The 19197-nt window shown below is 41.5% G+C and overlaps 1 protein-coding gene across 2 annotated transcripts; it reads left to right on the top strand.

The window, feature by feature from the left end:
- The first annotated feature begins 157 nt into the window (after positions 1 to 157).
- ano5a (anoctamin 5a) lies at positions 158 to 16334 on the top strand. Of its 2 annotated transcripts, none has more exons than XM_069708220.1 (22): positions 158 to 240; positions 3059 to 3126; positions 3668 to 3805; positions 4068 to 4109; positions 7252 to 7359; positions 8584 to 8652; positions 8832 to 9116; positions 9330 to 9449; positions 9554 to 9669; positions 9774 to 9908; positions 10035 to 10140; positions 10273 to 10333; positions 10607 to 10758; positions 11655 to 11729; positions 12137 to 12365; positions 12509 to 12687; positions 12797 to 12894; positions 13677 to 13807; positions 14037 to 14242; positions 14330 to 14523; positions 15262 to 15367; positions 15578 to 16334. In XM_069708220.1, the coding sequence occupies exons 1-22, from the start codon at positions 171 to 173 to the stop codon at positions 15803 to 15805; spliced, it is 2916 nt and encodes a 971-aa protein (XP_069564321.1). In that variant the 5' UTR covers positions 158 to 170; the 3' UTR covers positions 15806 to 16334. The 2 variants fall into 2 exon arrangements, with proteins under 2 accessions (XP_069564321.1, XP_069564320.1); XM_069708219.1 differs by lacking the exon at positions 11655 to 11729 and adding an exon at positions 11069 to 11149.
- The last annotated feature ends 2863 nt before the right edge of the window (positions 16335 to 19197 follow it).

Raw genomic sequence — 19197 nt, 5'->3', positions numbered from 1 at the left:
TCCCCTCATGGACCTCCCTCCGACGCCGGGAGTGGATGCAGCGCCGAGCGGTCAGTGGGTGAAGGAGGCCAGCCTGGCAATACAGTCGCTTGGGAAAAGGAGGACGGTAAGAAGTTCAGCGTCTGACCCGGGATATATTGGTCCGGACCTCGGCCGGCAGAGCTCTCACCATGCACCGAATAACGGGGAGATCAGGAGGAGACAGTTTAATTGAGATGAGCCCGCCAGACTCCTTCAACGGTGAGTAGAGGAGAGACACAACCAGCCGGCCAAGTAAAAAATAAAAAAAATAAAAACATGTAGCTATGAACGTAATGGACAGCATTAAGTTCTTGAAGATATAGGACCACGGGGAAATAATTGAAGACGTAGATGTTTTCCCTTACCTTTACAGCCTCCAAAAGAACTTTTTAAAAAATGGTCTAAACATCGAGAGGATCAGTAAAAACAAACTCAAACCGCTTCAGTAACATTCGCGCATTAATATTAGAAAACTAAGATAAACAGTACATTTTAATCACCGTTAAGACAAACGACAAGTTATCGTGTTTATTTTTGCTCGTAATAATAAGCTGTATCACCTTCACTTAGAAAGAGGACATATTAAAAAAATCGAATCTGCTCATCTATTTTAAAACGTATCCACCCTGCTCATTTCCCCTTTAAGAGCCGAACCAGCTCGTAGTCGGAGTTTCTTTTCATGGAGGCAGCAGTGACTTGCTGTACAGGCAGCCAGCCTCTAACAGCTGGCCTGCCTCCTGGAAACACTCTGTCACTTGCAGACAGCCACTTTATCCACTGGTACAAACCTCAAATCCCTCTCTGCCCATGGCTAACCGTGTATTCTAAACAAACACGCAGAGGGTTGTGATTTTTTTTTTTTTTAATTTTTTTTTTAGCCATTTATGGCAAAAGAAACGTGTTGTTGGTGAATGACAGATGAGTCACCCTGGTAGCTACGAAGTGACTAATTTCAGTGTGGAAGTGCTGTGTTTCCTCTGCAGCAGGGAGAGCTACATTAAAGTGGTCTGGCTGAGAGGAACATGTGAGAAATTAACTACAGTTACTGTTGCCACGGTGAACTATGTTTATGGTGGCATGAGATAACTGTGGTAGCAGTGTTTACCACACATCACACTCGCAGCTCCACAGCATTGCATCACTGTAATACTCAACATCTTAATTGTTGTAATATAAAGGTAGTTTGCTAACAGATTTTTTTTTTTTTTTTTTGTGGACTGCATTGAACATACTGCACATACAGATGGCCAAGCTATTTGTTGTTTTAGTAGGATTATGCAAATTCTGACTAATTTGCATTGTTGCTTGCACGAGCTCTCACCCTTACTGTACATCTATTGTCTTGATTTGTGAACTTGCTTGGTGAAAACAAATGTTTGCATCTGAAACTTGCAACTCTCCAACACTGGCTTCCTCTCACAGGAAATCAGACAAACCCAAAGCAGTTTGAATTAAGGCTACCGAATTTTCATTCATTCTTACCAAGTGGGTGTCACATCACTTAAAACTGTGGGTGCTAAATTCTGTACAGCTTTACAGATACTAAAAAATAGTAGCTTGTAGATAATGACTGTGCTATTTTATTAAATCAGCTATTTTTGCTGTTGCTTTTTTAGGATTCAGACAGATTTGCCTTTCAATATCAGTATAGTTAAGTTGGTGTAAATAAAAAAAAAAGTACACATGGCTTACTTTTTTGAGTTCGTTGGGTTGCCATGGTAAAAAAAGAAAAAAGAAAAAGAAAAAAGAAGAGCGACAGAAACAGCCTTGTGGCATTTCCACTGTGATCAGCTGCTCACTCTTGCACAAAGCCTTATCTGTGGAAGCTACTTAGTGGGAAAAGATTCTTGGCAAAGCTAAGAGGCTAATATTGCACCCAATAATCCATTCAACTGTGCAAAAATATGCTCTGCTGTTCGAGAGGCCTTCTAATACTGCATGTTGTGAAAGCAATAGATCCAAATCAAAGACAGCATACATGTCCGTTTTTTAAGGGGAAACAAGAAACGAGAATCTGGCTTTAATGTAGTTGTTAAAGCACTATACAAGTTTAGCAGGAAATGGAGGATTCATGTTTTAGCTTCTGATGTCAAAGACTGTTTTAATGGCCCACTGCTGATGAATAACCGTCCCCTCTTAACTTCCACATCCTGACATAACTAAAACAATAACAAAGGCAACATAAGCATGCTGTGTAAGCAAATAATAACAGCAAGCTCATATTTTAAGAATAGTCTTTCGTAAAGCAAAAGCCAAAGTTAAATAAACAATAATTCTGTGCAATAAAATAATAAACAAAGGTCTGTATGTCAGTCCTGAATTTTTACAGTAAATGTTATTTATTTTAGTTTTGATCCACCAAGTTATACTTTGTTAACAAGTTATACTTTGTTAACTTGGTATGTTTAATGTAGACAAAAAGTTCCAATGCTTGTTTCGGGTCTGTGTGGGCCTACTTTCTGTGTCGAGTTCAGACTAAATATAACCAAAGGGAGACCTTCAATTAGGACTGCTGCCTTTCTATTTCTATACACGGACAAAGGCTGAAACCTTTCTGCTTTATTTTCTTTAGCATCAGTTGTGCCAGACGTTTGCCTTGCTTTTCCATCAGACTTTTCCATTTGCTTATGTAAATCAAAATCATTTGACAGGCAATGAGCAGCAGATAAAATTAGAATTTTATCATAGTCAATGCCGTGTTTCATCACACAGACCACTTTCATTGTCAAACACATTGAGGCGGTTTACCAGAGCTATCGGTCTTGTTTCCTGCAGTCACGTCTGTAGCAGTGGACTTCTTTTACTGTTAAGGGCTGCCTCAAAAAAAAAGCTGCACAAATATAGAGCACAACATTGGCTGTCTGTCAACGCTCCCCTGTTTACTCAGGCAGCTTCATATATGCCTGAAATTTTACTGATCTCCGTTTGCCTGTTTGAGATTCACTCTGCTGCTTGTTATTATTCTTTTACGGTGGTTAGAGAATCATCCTGTGATTAACGTTTTTGATTTTGTTTTCTTTATCTTACTGTCTTGCAGATGACATGAATGGCTTTCACCAACATGTCTCATCCAGCACAGGATCCTTCCAGCAGGGACAATCAGCGGTAAACACCAAACACACACACACACACACACACACACACACACACACACACACACACCACTTTTATATGGACTTTTCTACCAAGGAGCTTCTTTTGCCTTGATTCTGAACCTTTTTTTTTTATTATTATTATTACTATTGTTATATTTTCTCATTATTTATGTTTGCTGGGGACATGCACTGATTTGAATTTATACCAGCTATGTAAATAGTTGAAACATGACTTTCTTGGAAGGATGTATGAACATTTCTGTTTGGCAGCATCGCATCTTATCCTCCAGCTTACCTCCTGCAAGCACGGTTTTAGGAAGTTCATTCTGTAAAATGCTTTATTTAGATTTCCTTCCTTCTCTTTTGCCCTCTTATTTTGTATACCCACCTACTAAAGCAGGACGGTTTAGTTTATGATTCTTAGGAATCACACCTAATCCTCTCCGTTTTAACATTACCTCAGTTTTTGCTGTCCTTCAACCTCCAAATGTCATGAGTTAGAGTTAACCCTAATGCTCCTGTATTGTCCCCCTTTCACGCTGTACTTAAAGTCTCCTTTTACGCCTGATGTGTGTGTGGAGACATGTGAGTCTCTCAACACCAGCCTGGCCTCGCTGGCCCCCTCTGATCACAGCGACAGTCCACGATATGAGGCTCAGACCTTAGAGCAAATCGGTGCTTTGACTGGGGTAAGACACCAGTCAGCAGTACAGATGCATGTCGTTGTATCTGTGTCATTGTGTTTGTGTCATTTCAAACCTCTTAATTTAACAAGACTTACCTGTGATTGTGTCTGAGTGTTATGGAGTGTTTTAGGATATAATGAAGTTTTTGATATTTGTATCCGTTTATCCTTGATCCTCTGTAAAGTTGCTGCTAGTTTTAGCTGTATGCTGTTGAATCTGTCGCGTCGTTAGGCTTTCTCTCACTGTCCACTCGGTTCCTCCACAGCTTTCGAGAAAGCGGGCGCTATTCCTGAAGTTTCGTTCCAGGGTATGGCATGGTAAAATACAGTGGCTTGTGATGTGGTGCGGCCTTGTGCATATGTCTGCCTGCCTGCCAGCTATTATCTCCTCCTGGAATAATGTCTGCTCAGTCTTGAGTTTCTCCACTGCCATTAGATATTCAGAGAGTCAAGCTTGGACATCAAGGAAATCAATGCACATTTCTTGGTAGATAGCTAATGTTAGCTTTTGGAAAGCATGTTTTTTTTTTCTGCGGCGTAATGGAAAGATGCTGACGTGAGCTACGTGTTGATGTATCATGAGAGTTCATTAAAAATAGAAAAGGCCTTTTCACTTGCTTTGTTCTCACCTGTGATTGTTGTTGGCGTCACTGAACACAAAGCAATAGCCTGGTGGTGTTACAGCATAATTAGACAGGGCACACTTGCACACACACACACACACACATGCAGATGTTCACATGCACTTTACACTGTACTTTTCAGTAGCGTATCTGTTTTTGTGTGTCTGCATTTATGTGAGTATAACTTAAGTATATGTATATACTGTAATCATGACCCTGCCCTGTGCTCATGATAGGACTGAACTGTGCTGTGGTTAACCGTATACTGTACTGGAGGCTTCTTCTTTTGAAAACTCTGAAATGTGGTGTTGTTTAAATAGCCTGTAACCGATTTCAATGAAAACTTTAAGATCACATCAAGGAGTTTTAAAGGGGTCCTGCTGCACATGTATAAACACTCTGTAATCTCTGTTAATCTCTGTAGCCCTCCTCCTTTTAAAACATGGGAATATACAGTAGGTCTATTTTCATGACCAACGCCACTTTTCAACAGGGCTTTTTATATGCACTCTTGAAGAATGTCACAGAACCAGTCATTTTCTGTAAATCTGAAAATCCAGCTGGAGATCTAGTTCTGGAAGAATGTAGAAAACCCTCTCCATGTTTAAAACAAATTTGAGGATTGCAGTGATTTATTGTGTGCAGTAAAGACACATTGCAGTGATACAGTAGCAACCACTTACTTACTTTGCTTGGAGAAAAAAAAAGGGGTTTTTTTGTGTGGCGCACCAGTGTATCACAGATGGTGGATTTTGAAGAATAGAAACTGAAGCTAGACAGGAGAGTAGTCTTTTAAAGCAAGAAGAGAACATATGTTGTCAGATAATTTAGCAGCTACAGTATACTAAATATCTTACAAGTTACCAGTAAATAAAAGTTGTGTCAAAATCTTTCAGTCCAAAAGACAAATGGCCTAAATGTGATATATTAGGGATCCCCTCCCTGAAAATGAGAGCCGACTTGTATCACACCATGTTCTAGTATTACCCTCCTTAATTAAGATAAAAGCCATAAACATGTTGAAACGCCCAGTAGTTAGAGGTTAGTTTGCAAATGTATAGAAACCTGTGGCTGCTTCCAGCTTCACTGAGTAAAGACAAGCCCCTGCAGATGCACTGATTCCATACGGCTGACCTGTAATTACTGCAAATTAGAGAGTTTCTGCAGCAACGTTCCAGTTACAGAAAACACCCACCCTGCTATGGTCAACATGGTCCAATCTGAACTGGGAGGGTAGTGCAGACCAGTGGTTAGAGCATATACGTAATTTGGGAGGAGGGAACCGTAAAATTGTAAAAAAGATGAGACGTCCTATACACATCGACTACTTTTCGTTAGTACTGAAGAACTGCTGTGTCACATACAGGATCTCAATGCCTTCAAATCTGTGCAGCATCTCTGAGACTATTTAAGTGCATTTTCCATTGTAGCGGTGAGGTCTTCAGATTGTTTGATTGAGAAGTCAAGTTAAGTCGAGCTAGGAAGATTATGAGCCAGTTATCAGTTCTGGTTTTCTATATTTCACCCTTATCTGTCTCCCTACAGAATATTCTTTCATGTGGTCATTTGGCTGCTGAGCTGAGGTTTTACTTTTTATCTGAAATATGAGATAACATGTTTCAAGGAAGGTTGTGCAACACAGCAACATCATCTCCCCTTTTCTGATACTGTGCTCTTTATTAGATTAGTTAGCTGGCAGCTGCAGCTGCTACCCTGTGCTGATGTCATCTCTAGGACTCTCCTCTATTTCTCTCCTAGTACAGTATCTCTCCTCCTGTCCCTATTTCTCTCTCTTTTCCAAATGACTGAGCAAGTGAGGGCTTGTCCAGGGAGGTGAGGGGAGTGATTGGAGCTCCTCTGTACGGGGACCAGAGGAGTGAGAGTGAGAGAGGCAGTGCTTTCGGGGCTGGACTCGACTCCCTGGAGAAGGGCAGTTTTGCTCTATTGGGCAGCCAATCTTTCCGCTGATGCATCATAACCATAAAGGGAGTGGGCCATGGAGGTAAAGTGTACTTTCCTTTACTCCCCCTCCCCCCCAAGCATTGGGCTGATGGACAATACAGTAGCCACTCATTTGGCTGAGTGGGATATTGTCGTTTCTGTTGTGCTAAAGGAGTTCTCCATATTGTCTTTATATCCCTATGTAGGTGGCTACTCTCGTGGTGTTGGAAAGTACATTGTACATCGTTATTTTTAGCTTTGTGAACAGCTGAAGCAGCACTGACAGCAAGCAGCCATGCCTCCTCCTCTCGCAGAGCATTCCTGTGCTGTCCCTTTAGCTGCTGAAGAGGCAGCCTCTGCAGGGCTAGCATTAGCTGCTACACACAGACTACTTGTATTTTCTTTACTGGTGGTCTCGGTCACTATGAACACCAGGATTTACATAAAGCATAGACTAATAATGTTGGGGCTTTAAAGCTGATGTGGCTCGGGTTGTTTTCAGTCAGCTGACAGACAACTGGACATCAAAGCGTTCACAGGATTCTGGCCGGCTTTCTGTCTGATACAACAGATTTCTTTAAAAGCCGTTTTCGCATCTTGTTCAATAAAAATTTAATTAGAGAGACATCCTCAATAAAACATCTCGGTCATGTCAGATGGCTTCCATTTTGCATGGTGTTTGCATTTTGACTGAGAATACGACAATCTGTATATTTCTTTTCGATAAACAGTCGAGTGTGATGTGATGTGGAGGCCTTTTACTTGTGTTGGCTACTAGACGCTTAGTTTGAAAGTCTGGTCTGCTGTGGTGATTGCATCCAAAGACTTGCTGATACTGTACCTGCGTGTGTTTGAATGTTGCTGTCTCTGTGCTGTCTCATTATAGATTGACAAACAACAACACAGTAAGGACTCTGTGTTCTTCCGTGACGGAGTGCGAAGGATTGATTTTATCCTGTCCTATGTTGATGATAAAGATGGGGAAAGGAAACAGGTAAGAAGTAACTTCTAGGGACCGTGTGATATTTTTCCACTTTACTATCTTCAAACACACACTATGTTTGTAAAGTTTTGTTTATCGGTGCTGTTATATTGTACAGTACTTCTGACTGAGCAGAGTGATACTGAATATTTTTGTTTTTCCGCTGGAACTAAATATCCTTAAAGCTTAAACTATCCCACAAAAGAAAAGCTGATGTTATTTCCAATTTTTTTGGTTTTAACAGTAAGAACTGGTTCACACAGGATATCCTCAGAGTTCAGTGTGTCTCAGCTGCATACTTTAAATACCACAACACTGATAAAGTGAGATGAACTTATTCTCAGCTTGTATCAGTAATCCTCTCAAGTGTTTTTCTGAGAAGGTGATTTCTACTCGAAGATCCACTCGAGTCTATTTTCTTAGGGAAATCAATTCTGGAACATTTCCATACAGTCGGAGTCAGCTGTGGAGTGTTGAAAGACTTGAGTGTTTCATACTGAGCTGTTAGCCATCACACCTGAGTGTTACCACTCCTCGGCCATGAGAGGACACCGCTGACTAACATTTTGCCCCCAGCCTCAGGCAGCGAGCCAACACAAAGATTTCTGGCATGGTCAGTCAGGGACTCCCTCGTTTTTTCCACTGTGTAAGGAAGGGCAAAACAGGAGGCCTCTTCCTGTGTGTTATCCATATGTGCAGTAAAATGTGGCACTAAATGTCAGCTCTCATAATGAGCTTTTATTTATGGTGTTTTTCATGTGTTCATTTTCACTGCAGTTAGATGGACAATTCTTTTCTATAATCCTACTTCTGAAAATGTCATTCTAGGTGTCATAATCGTACTACTGCATTACCACAATTTACTTTCCCTACCTGTTGTACAACCTTGTCCACACTAGTCTATACAGTGCTTTTCTAGTTGTGTAGCACTGACTGTGACTCCATGTTCGTATTGATTTTACATGTTTATTTGTTTCCTACCAGATGTGCACTCATTACAGCATTATTTTTTTTATTTTTTTTTTTATCTCAGATGGATTTGTTCAGTTGTCAAACAGTTTTGAGATTTTTGTTCATGTTTTGTTTTTTATTTTAGTTTACTTTCTATGTAGATAAGTTCATATCAGCACATTATTTCCGATTTGTACATTTTATGTCTGTACTTCTCATAACGTACAAATAATCAACTGTTTATTTGTAATATTTGGTCTTGTTCTTTTTCTTCTTCTTCTTTAGGAGAGGAGGAAGGTGTATGAGGCCAATTTGGTTAAAGTCGGCCTGGAGCTGGAGACAGAAGATAAAATGGTAAGAGCTCTATTGTTGCTGGTTTGATTATGGCTAATATCATATAATATCATATCATTTTGATGGTTTTTACTCAAAAAATTAAGAATTTTACATACAATTTGTAAAATTTCATAGATTTGAACATTTTCACATGACCAAATTAATTTCTATTTTATGAATGTTGTTATTATCATCAGGAGTCAGAAGATGGAAAGACTTATTTTGTAAAGATCCACGCTCCATGGGAAGTTCTGGCCACCTATGCAGACGTGCTGAAGATCAAGGTTCCATTCAAGGCCAACGACATCCCCGACAACAGCGAGATCCCCATGAACTGGCTTTCTACGCCTTTTCGTCTGCCGAAGCACATCATGCAACCTGAGCCAGACTATTTCACAGCTCCCTTCAACAAGAGCAAGTCTGACTTCTTCCTCATCGACAACAAAGACACGTTCTTCCCCCCTTCGATTCGCAACAGGATAGTAAGCGTGCTTCCATCGTGGTCGTCTTGTTTTTGACCTTGAAACTCAAAAATTCCTCTGACATTAAAACCTGAATTAGCTGCAAATACACTTCTGTTTGCAGGATTTAAGTAACTACACAACACAGTGGCAACTTTTATACCGTTTTTACCTTAAATTTTTACGTCTCTAAACAACAAAGCTATGTTCTTTTGTCTCTCCCTCACTGACCAGGTCTACTATATCCTGTCCCGCTGTTCGTACTTCAGGGATGAATGTAGAGAAAAAGACAAGAAGGGAATCAAGAGGTTACTCAACAATGGCACCTACATGGCTGCCTTCCCCCTGCATGATGTTAGTTTCCACTGGTATTTTTCTCATCACCATAATGCAGGGATGAAGACATTTGGAGGATGCAATGAATGTGGTTATAAACAATGTCTACTGTGTGCCTGCAGTCAAGATACTGGACAAGATCCAGGGATGCAAACTGCGAAAGTGAGCGGTACGATCTTTACAACCACTGGGCCAAATTCCTCTGTTTCTTCAAAGAGCAGCCCCTCAACCTTATAAGGTAAGACCTCACAACCTAGTCCTCTTCTCTGGTGTGTATTTACTCAACATCAGTCTGGCAGCAGAATTGACAGCAAGAGATTTGGCTGTTTTTTCCTTCAACAGGAAGTATTATGGGGAGAAGATAGGGATTTATTTTGCGTGGCTGGGTTTCTACACCGAGATGCTGTTTTTTGCTGCGGTGGTAGGGACGCTTTGTTTCGTTTACGGATTCCTTACCTACGATGACAACGAGTGGAGGTGAGTTTCATCAAAGATAGTAGCCTGTTTTTTTGGTCTTTAAGATGCCTTTATATTATTATGTACTCTTCTTATCATTAATATCCTTTCTCCTTTTATTGACAATAACCTTCATTTCCCCTACAGTAAAGAAATATGTCGCGAGGATATCGGAGGCAATATTATCATGTGCCCGCTTTGTGACAAAAAATGTAGCTACTGGAAACTCAACACAACGTGCAACTCCTCATGGGTGAGTCGTTTTTGGTCATCATGATTCATGTTCTGCCCACAATATGTGACATTTAAAAAGTGATTGCAGCTAAATGTCTGCAATTCAGTTTTCATCAACACTCACTATTTCTTAAACATATTCTTCTTTCAGCAATCACACCTATTTGACAATGTGGGAACCATGTTCTTTGCCATATTCATGGGGATTTGGGGTGAGTAAAGATGTCTACTCTGTGCATTCACCCAAATAAAAAAATGTTTCTCTTACTTATAGTTTTGCTTTCATTTGCTAAGTTTTGGAGAACTTGTGCCACCACACCAATATAATAAAAGTTATAATGGGGTCAAAACAATGAAAAATTACGTTTGAAAAATGCAACAACAAGCTTCTCCAAGCCAGACAAAGCTTTTAATACAGATTCAATGACAGTTACTTACAAACAAGGTTATTATTTTGGCGTGATACACCTTGTGTCTCTCTGCAGTGACCCTGTTTCTGGAGTTCTGGAAGAGGCGGCAGGCCCGTCTTGAGTACGAGTGGGATTTGGTCGACTTTGAGGAGGAGCAACAGCAGCTGCAGCTTCGTCCAGAGTACGAGATCAAGTGCACCAACCGCAAGCTGAACCACATCACTCAGGTGTTTGTGTGCTCATGAAATACTAATATATTGTATAATGACTCTAACGTACAGCTCTTAATCTATGCAGCTTCCACAAAGCTTGAAAAGGCAAATATACTGAATGGTAGGTAGGACTTGATTATAGATTACACTATCTCTCATTCATTAGGGCCATTTCCTGAACTAGAAAGTTGGTTTTAATGGAGCCTCTTTGATTAAGAACTGTGTTACCCAGTTAAATTGGTAGCGTACAGGTTGTGACTGACACAGATTCGTAAAATGAACAGAGTGCTGTAATTTGCCATGACCACATCCCACCCGTGTTTAGGAAACAGAGTGGGTTCTTGACAGGACTGCTACAGATCTAATGGGGAAATTGGTTCTGTGCTGGGCCACCGTGATCCTCTGGGTAAGGGTGGCACTCAACGTGGAATGCCAGTTTGGTGAGGAAGAGGTTTTGGTGTGGTGTAGTTTGAGGCATTTCTGGAAAGACTCAAAGGCACGAGTTTCCTTCTCTACCGCATTTCACACAACAATAATACCGTTGTTTGTTGTCTGTTTTTCTTGGTTGTTTAAATATTTAAAAAAAAAAAAAAAAAACTTTGCACTATTGTTTAGTTAGTTTTAATTTAATTATTCTATTTTATTTGATCTATTTACCGTTTGTCGGGGGGTGGATCACTGTCTTGTAAGAGGTTTTTGCAAATGTATGGGTTCATCAGGAGACTATTGGATGAAAGAATTGGACACAAATACACAGTAAGAGTTCTGATTGGGCAACGTAGCTGTGCCTCACATGCAAGGCTTGAGGTAATTAAGGGAACCTGGCCTTTTAGAGCTCTCTTTTCAGGAAATAACAAAGGGTGATTTAACTCCTAACTCCTCTATCCATGCTTTGCTTGCTCATTATTTAGGAAATGGAGCCTTACTTACCCGTAACAAGCAAGTGTGCACGCACATGTCTGTCTGGAGCAACCGTCCTGTTGTGGGTGAGCATAGTATCTTTGATACACTCGATCAGTTTAAAGTGCCTTTTATCTGTTCCTCCTCTGTGTCATTTGTCTGTCTCATCACACTGTTCATCATCATCATGACTGTTCAACATGATTTTGAAATGTCTACCAGCCACTGACAGATTAATGTTCAAACTCACCTGACACTTAATAGTAATTTTTTTTAAATTTTGTGTCAGACACTTTCATATTTCACCAATATTTGGCTGGTGTAAATTTGCTACCCTGCTCCTAACATCCTTGTGGGATAGAAATATCAGCTTGCTTTTTGCACACATATTTTCTCGTACTTTCGTGATTGTTTTGTTGTTTTCACTGTGTCCTCTGACTTCCTGTACTGTGAAGTTGTCTTTCATGATGTCACTGTTTTCTCTGTCCTGAAGATCTCATTGATCATTGCTTGCATCATTGGGGTCATAGCGTACCGCCTGGCGGTGTACGCGGCCTTTGCCAGCATCATGAAGGACAGTCCCACCACCCACCTGGAGGTGGTTGGCCCCTACATCACACCACAGCTGGCCACTTCTGTCACCGCCTCTTGCATCAACTTTGTCATCATCATGATCCTCAACCTCATGTATGAGAGAGTGGCTATTTGGATCACTGATATGGGTGAGGGCCAAAGAAAGACAACGTCTCCAAAATCACTACATTTCTGTGTCTATGGGTCCTCACACCAGTGTTTATCATGACAGTTTGTGAAACTGCTAAAGTGTGTTTAAAATCTATGTTTCATGACCTTTTACTTGTGACAGAAATCCCAAAGACCCACCTGGAGTACGAGAACAAACTCACGGTGAAGATGTTCCTCTTCCAGTTTGTTAACTACTACTCCTCCTGCTTCTACGTGGCTTTCTTCAAGGGCAAGTTTGTTGGCTATCCTGGAAATTACGCTTACATGTTTGGCAAGTTGAGCAACCTGAGGAATGAAGAGGTACCAGATAAGACTTCATTATAGGATGTAAAACCTTCACTGGTGTTTCAACTTCAAGCCTTCATCTGACTTTCCCATCCCTTCTCTATCTTAACCTGTCTGCATTCAGTGTGACCCTGGTGGCTGTCTGATTGAGCTCACCACTCAGCTGGTGATAGTGATGACTGGTAAACAGGTGTGGGGCAACATCCAGGAAGCTCTGGTCCCGTGAGTACGCACGCATCGCATTTCATCTGCAATCAGAGCAGAAAGACACGGGTTCAATATACATACTCTTTTAAGTTCTTGCAATTCCGCCACTCGGCTCCTAAATTGTTTTAATACGATCATAAGATGATTCTTTTTCAATTGTAGCCTTTATGTTTACAGTAATCTCTCTGTCAGTTAGCTGACATATTAGATGATTCAACAAAGTAATATCAGCATGCTTCTACTAACCAATACTCATAAACTTGTGCAGAATTTAGATGTGTAGACAAAACAACAATTTCAAGCTAACGAGACTGATAACAAGATGGAACAGAAAATTAACAATTCTGTCATTCTAAAAAAGACTTGTTCACGTCACAGTGGGAAAAAGCACATGTGTAAATAAAAATGTTTTTACACATTCACTGTCAGGTTCATCAGGAAAAACAATTTATTTTGATGTATGCCTACATAAACCAAACTGTGCACCTTGGCTCACTGATGGACTGTCCTGACTTAGTGGGACACCTAAATAAAACAAAGCCATCAATAGAACAACAGTGCTTTTGCTTAAAGTCAACTGACAAGTTGTGAAAAGTTGTATGACTGATGACTCCGTAACTAACCGTCTTACAGTCAGTCATTTATAACTGCAAACATGATCTGCACTCAATACACATGTAATTGTAAGAAATGCAGTCTTCTCTTCATTCTTTACAGTTCAACACAACCTTCAATGTGGCTGTCAGAGGGGAATTATGTTACCTCAAAGCTCTCTATCGCCCCCTGGTGTCCTTCAGGTGGTTGATGAACTGGTGGGGCAGCAGAAAGGCACGAAGACACCCGGAGAGTCTGTACAGCCGCTGGGAGCAGGACAACGACCTGCAGAGCTTCGGACAGCTGGGCCTCTTCGATGAGTACCTGGAAATGGGTAAACGTCCATTACATAGTCAATCCTTTCCACACACACAGAAATGTAGAGATACTTGAAACTTAGACTTAAGTCCAGGCCACTTTAGTGGAGTCAAAATCAACTACCAACACCAGGTCATGTTCAGACAGACAGACAGACAGACATAGATAGATATATAAATAAAAAGATCCCTGATATCCAGCAGATGGTGCTGTTTCCACTAACATCTTTCCTCTCTGTGTCCCAGTGATCCAGTTTGGTTTCATCACACTGTTCGTTGCCTCCTTCCCCTTGGCACCCCTGCTGGCTCTCATCAACAACATCATTGAGGTTAGAGTGGACGCCTGGAAGCTCACCACTCAGTTCAGACGTCCTGTGGCAGCCAAGGCCCACAGCATCGGAGCCTGGGAGGAAATCCTCAGTGGGATAGCCGTACTCTCTGTTGTCACAAATGTGAGTGCCGGACTCGGCTTTTAATACTTGTGCAGATGCAATATGTTCATTTTTCTTCACTAACTTAATTTCTTCCTTTGCCTCAAGGCGTTCATTGTGGCCTTCACCTCTGATATGATCCCTCGGCTGGTGTACATGTACGCCTACCAGAGTGAGATGAATATGAAGGGCTACATAAGCAACAGCCTCTCTGTGTTTAACATCTCTGAGTTCCAAGTGGCCAACAGGCCAGATCCTGAGGAGAATCCTTCCTGGTTCAACAGCTCCATCACTACCTGCAGGTATGTGTGTGTGTGTGTGTGTGTGTGTGTGTGTGTGTGTGTGTGTGTGTGTGTGTGTGTGTGTGTGTGTGTGTGTGTGTGATAGAGGAGGAGTGATGGTGGGTAGAGAGCCTGTTTACACTTCTATGTTAGTATATAACTGTGGGGAAAGACAGATCCATTACTGAAGTAAAAGTAGAAATACTACCAAGTTAAAATCCTTCTTGTAATTTTCAGTTTAATTGAAAGTACAGAGGTGTTACCTACATGATGACAAAGTCTTGGAGTATTCATAGTGGAGAATGGCCCCTTTCAACATATTAAACATGTTACATTAGTGGGTCTTGGATGCGTTACAATAAGTGCAGCATTTCAATGTAGTTATTTTAGTGACACTAATTTAATCTCACTTCGATCTGGGTTGTCCAAAGACCCGGCACAACTACTGAACACCTCCAAAGTATCATTACAACTTTATTGTGCTTATTATGTCCTTAAGGTCTCAGTACACTGTATGTCTGATGAGCAATTATAATCATAAACACTGGAGTGTGTATGCACGGCCTTTAGTCTATAATAATGAGACATATTTTATACATTGAGCACGTGTTCTGCATATTCAATAGATTGCATTATGTTGTCTGCACCATGGGACCAGAGTCTTGTTCTCCTTTGCACAAGTGGACAATAACAATCTTGAATTTTCTGTCAGATACTGTTGAAACATCTGCACACATCTGACCTGCTCTTGCTTTGTAGTTATCGTGATTATCGCTACCCTCCTGGGCATGACAAGCAGTACTCCCACACCATGCAGTTCTGGCATATTCTGGCTGCCAAGCTGGCTTTCATCATCATCATGGAGGTAAAACCGGTTCTTCCACCAGCACCACCGACACTTGCCGACCATTTTGAACTGAGCCTCATGTTCTGCGCTTATGGAGCATTTCGATTGTTTAATTGATAAGACGCCCGTTTTCATACTGTCACACAAATCTACGCAGAGCTTCTTCTTCAGCTCTTTGTTTCCCTGACTTAAGTTTCAATCAGCTTGTTGTGTCTTCTTGTTCCACAGCACGTTGTGTTCCTGGTCAAGTTCTTTGTGGCCTGGATGATTCCTGATGTTCCATCTGAAGTGAGGGCTCGGGTGAAGAGAGAGCGCTACCTGGTCCAGGAGTATCTCCACAACTACGAGGTGGAGAAGCTGAAGATCCAACTCAGCCAAAGCAGCAACGAGTGCAGCTGCACGCCCATGATCTATCCGTCTTTACCCGCGCACGAGGTGCTGTCAGAGTGCCTCTAGCCCGACGAGCTGCTGGCCAATCAGCCACACGTGGTGATGTGGATTTCCCTGCATGTATATTCTGCCCATCACTTTGCAGTATTGTTTGTCTAGTACATGCACACAGAAGACTTTTCACGAGGAGCTAGCTGTTTACTCAGTTCACAGCCATCCCTCCTCTACTAACCTGCTGATAGTGGAAGTGCACACAGGTGAAAGACCGAGTCCCCATGCATGCTGAAACTCTGAATTTCAAAACTTTGAATTTAAACGTCTGTCTCATATTTATAGCTTTTACCATAATTATAGTGCTGACAATAATCTGAATTTGCTGTAAGGAAAGAGGAAATCTTAAACACTGTGTCTAAACCAGACAGCTAATACATGACTATTTATTTTCAGCGCCACTATAAATAGCCAAAGACTAGATGCCTTAATATATCACACACTTATCATTGGTTCTATCTATCAGTCAAATAAGAGTTCATGTAATTTGGAAGTTCGGAGTTCTCTTATTGTTGAGGGCCTGAATATTTGCCTTGTTTCTATTGTATTTATAGATATATGAAGTTTTCCGGTGTCATGTAATGTAAGTTCATGTTCAACTCTATTTTTTTGTCAAATGTGAGCATTGTTTATTTCTTTGCATTGAGGTCACAGCACACAATTTTACCAAATTATGTTCCTTGCTCTGCTGGCTGTGAGGAGACCTGGACACATTTTGCTTTAATCTCATTTAAAACAAGTTTCTCCGGGCCCAAACCTGACATATGAAGTAGGTTTTTCAATGAAGTAAATCTGTGCTGCTGTTACTACTGTGAGTGAGGACGTATTTTGTCCTGCGATGGCCAGTTGTACAGCCGCAGAAGCAGCAGAAGCAGCAGCTGGCGCATGCTGACTGTTGACAGTGAATCCTGTTCCCGGAGATAAGAGGCGAAAAGTGAAAGTGAAGGGACAGTGAAGGGATCCCTTTTTAATGTGCCTATATGTTTATAAACCGGTCGGCGCAATGAAAGCCTGCTGCCACCTACCGAACTATGTTTGCTCTCAAAGCCTTCGCCCACTTCTTGTGCTTCTAGTTTCCTCAGCTTTGTCTGCGTAGAGAAGGAAAGATACACATTCTTGTTGTTTTTTTTTTACTTTTGCACAAAGCACTTACTGAAACAATTACTGACTACCAAGACATAAACATGTCAAACTAATTGTTGTCATGACACTATGTATTCATAACCAGTGTTTTGAAGCGGCAAGGTGTGGTAAACTTTATTCATTTAAATGGAACAAGAGTTGTACTGTAGGCAAGAAGGAGTTTTAATTTTGGTGTTTATATAAGTTTAAATGTCAACAGGAAGATGAGATGTAGCTTCTTTTTTTTTAGATATTATATGAAGGACATTTCACATTAATTTGTTTGTCTACTTTGAAATGTGTGTGAGGAATCTGTCATTTAAGTATTAGAATTTTATGTAAAGTAGCTGACTGCTTGTGCTACAGACTTGGAAAACTAAATGTTGTTTGAGGTGGATTTAGATGTGAGCAGTACACCTCACTGCCTTACTTCTGCCTCATGCGCAGAGGAACAAACACCTGTCGATGCCTTAATACATCTAATACTTTGTGTTTTCTAGTTTACTTGTACTTCTCTTTCAAACTCATCTTTTTTTCCTTCTGTACAAGTTCTCTTAGCGATGCTTTAGTCACGATATTTTATTTGATCATGCTTAGGGGGGGGGGGGGAAAGGTGAACCTGTTTACTGTATGCTTAAAGTTAAAATGCCACATTTGTTTTTCATTTCGATTTTGTTCTGTCATTTTTGTATTTATCCTGTATCCAAATATATAATGTAACAAAGACAAATCTCCACAATAAAGTACCTGTTCAACTTGAGCAGTGGTTTGACATGTTTGATCCTGAACACGGTCGACTGTCGGCTCCTCTTCTGAGGACATGAAAGTTGCTGTTCACATAACAGATGGCCACAGAGCACTCATAACTATTCAGTGTTTGCTCACACTGGTAGGTGAGTTTTACAACACAATATGTTGGCAGGCTTGTTTTGCCTTGGCACAGTGCTGATGCCACTGGAATAAAGACACGAGTAACACTCAGGTTCAGATTGGTTCACTGTGATTTTAAACGTGCCTTAAGATTTGTGAATCAGCAAAAAAGAGTTATATAATTATATCAAAGGATTAGTAGGCTACCTTCTTCCATGAGGGTGAATAACTGTTTGTGTCTTTATCGCTATTGTATGCCCATCAGGTTGACAGCTAAGCAAAGTTTAGTGATTGAAGCAGCCTAATCAATGAAGCAGTCTATCCTTAAATGGCGCTGCATGTCAAAAGTCCAAGCTGAACCTTGGCGCTGATAATCATTCAACCCCCAGGAGAAGTCTTCTGCGACCTGGACTCTCATCAAGGTCTACCTGTCATCCAGCTCTGCCTGATGCACTCCTTCTTGGCGGTGCTTGTCCTCGGGCTTCCCCTCCGCCTGCTGTCACTTTGGGTTTGAGCTCAGGCTGCCTGCAGCGATGGACCTGCAGCACCGTGTTCTTGAACAGCCTGAACCTCCTGACACCTCCTGGCTGCTGGCCTTTCCTCTTCCACCACCATCGATCAGCTGTTCTATAGAAGCTGGGGCTGCTGCTCTGCACGGCTGTGAGGATTTTCTTCCTCATTTTCTACATCAGCCTTCTTCTTCATCACCTGCATCAGCGTGGGTCGATGCCAAGCTGCGCTCTCTGGTTCTCTGGTGCTGTGGGTGGTGACAGACCTTCCTGCTCTGCGTGGCGGTCTGGATACTCAGGTCCTCAGCGTACCTGTTGCCACAGACTCTGATGTTGGGAGCAACCGCACCGTGCGTTACCTATACATACTGCTGAGTGAGACCGGGGAGAGCCTCACTTACACCCTCTTACCCTCCATCGTTGGCCTCCTCTTCCCGCTGCTCACCATCTGCCACTGGGCAGTGTTAGAGTGCTGGTCCGCTGACCTTGCCGCCCCCATCAGCTCAACAAGCAGATACGGCTCCTGCAGTTGAGCGCAGTGCTGGTCTTTTCATGCAGCTCATGTGTTACCTGTCCTACCACCTGAGCCAAAAGGATACAAGCATTGACTCGGACAGTCCACCCTGAACCACGCCTCCTGGTGGCAAATAGACTTCCCCAGTGTCCAGGCATGCAGGCTCTCACTGATATTTAAAAGGACCCCTGTGAGGAAAAGCAGGGGGTGTCTAATGTCACGTCTGTGTGTGCACTGCCTGCACCTACCTATACCTAGTGAGCTGTAGAGATGTAAATGAATATGTCCAAAAATCATCAAACTGAATAGAAAACACAGGCGTATGTACTTTGTTTGATGAAGAAATCTGATAAATACATTGTAGAAATATGGTTTGCAGTCTCGTTTATCTC

This window comes from Brachyistius frenatus, unplaced genomic scaffold (assembly GCF_029030835.1).
Source record: "Brachyistius frenatus isolate BFR_SWC_R1_liver_20210118 unplaced genomic scaffold, ASM2903083v1 Contig_74, whole genome shotgun sequence".
NCBI lineage: Eukaryota > Metazoa > Chordata > Actinopteri > Embiotocidae > Brachyistius > Brachyistius frenatus.
This window is presented reverse-complemented; position numbering and strand designations above follow the sequence as displayed.

Coding starts and splice junctions, on each gene's coding strand:
- ano5a (XM_069708219.1), top strand. CDS start 171: ATGCACCGAATAACGGGGAGATCAGGAGGAGACAGTTTAATTGAGATG. Junction 8,653..8,831: donor TGGAGACAGAAGATAAAATG/GTAAGAGCTCTA, acceptor TATTATCATCAG/GAGTCAGAAGATGGAAAGAC. Junction 9,670..9,773: donor CAGCCCCTCAACCTTATAAG/GTAAGACCTCAC, acceptor TTCCTTCAACAG/GAAGTATTATGGGGAGAAGA.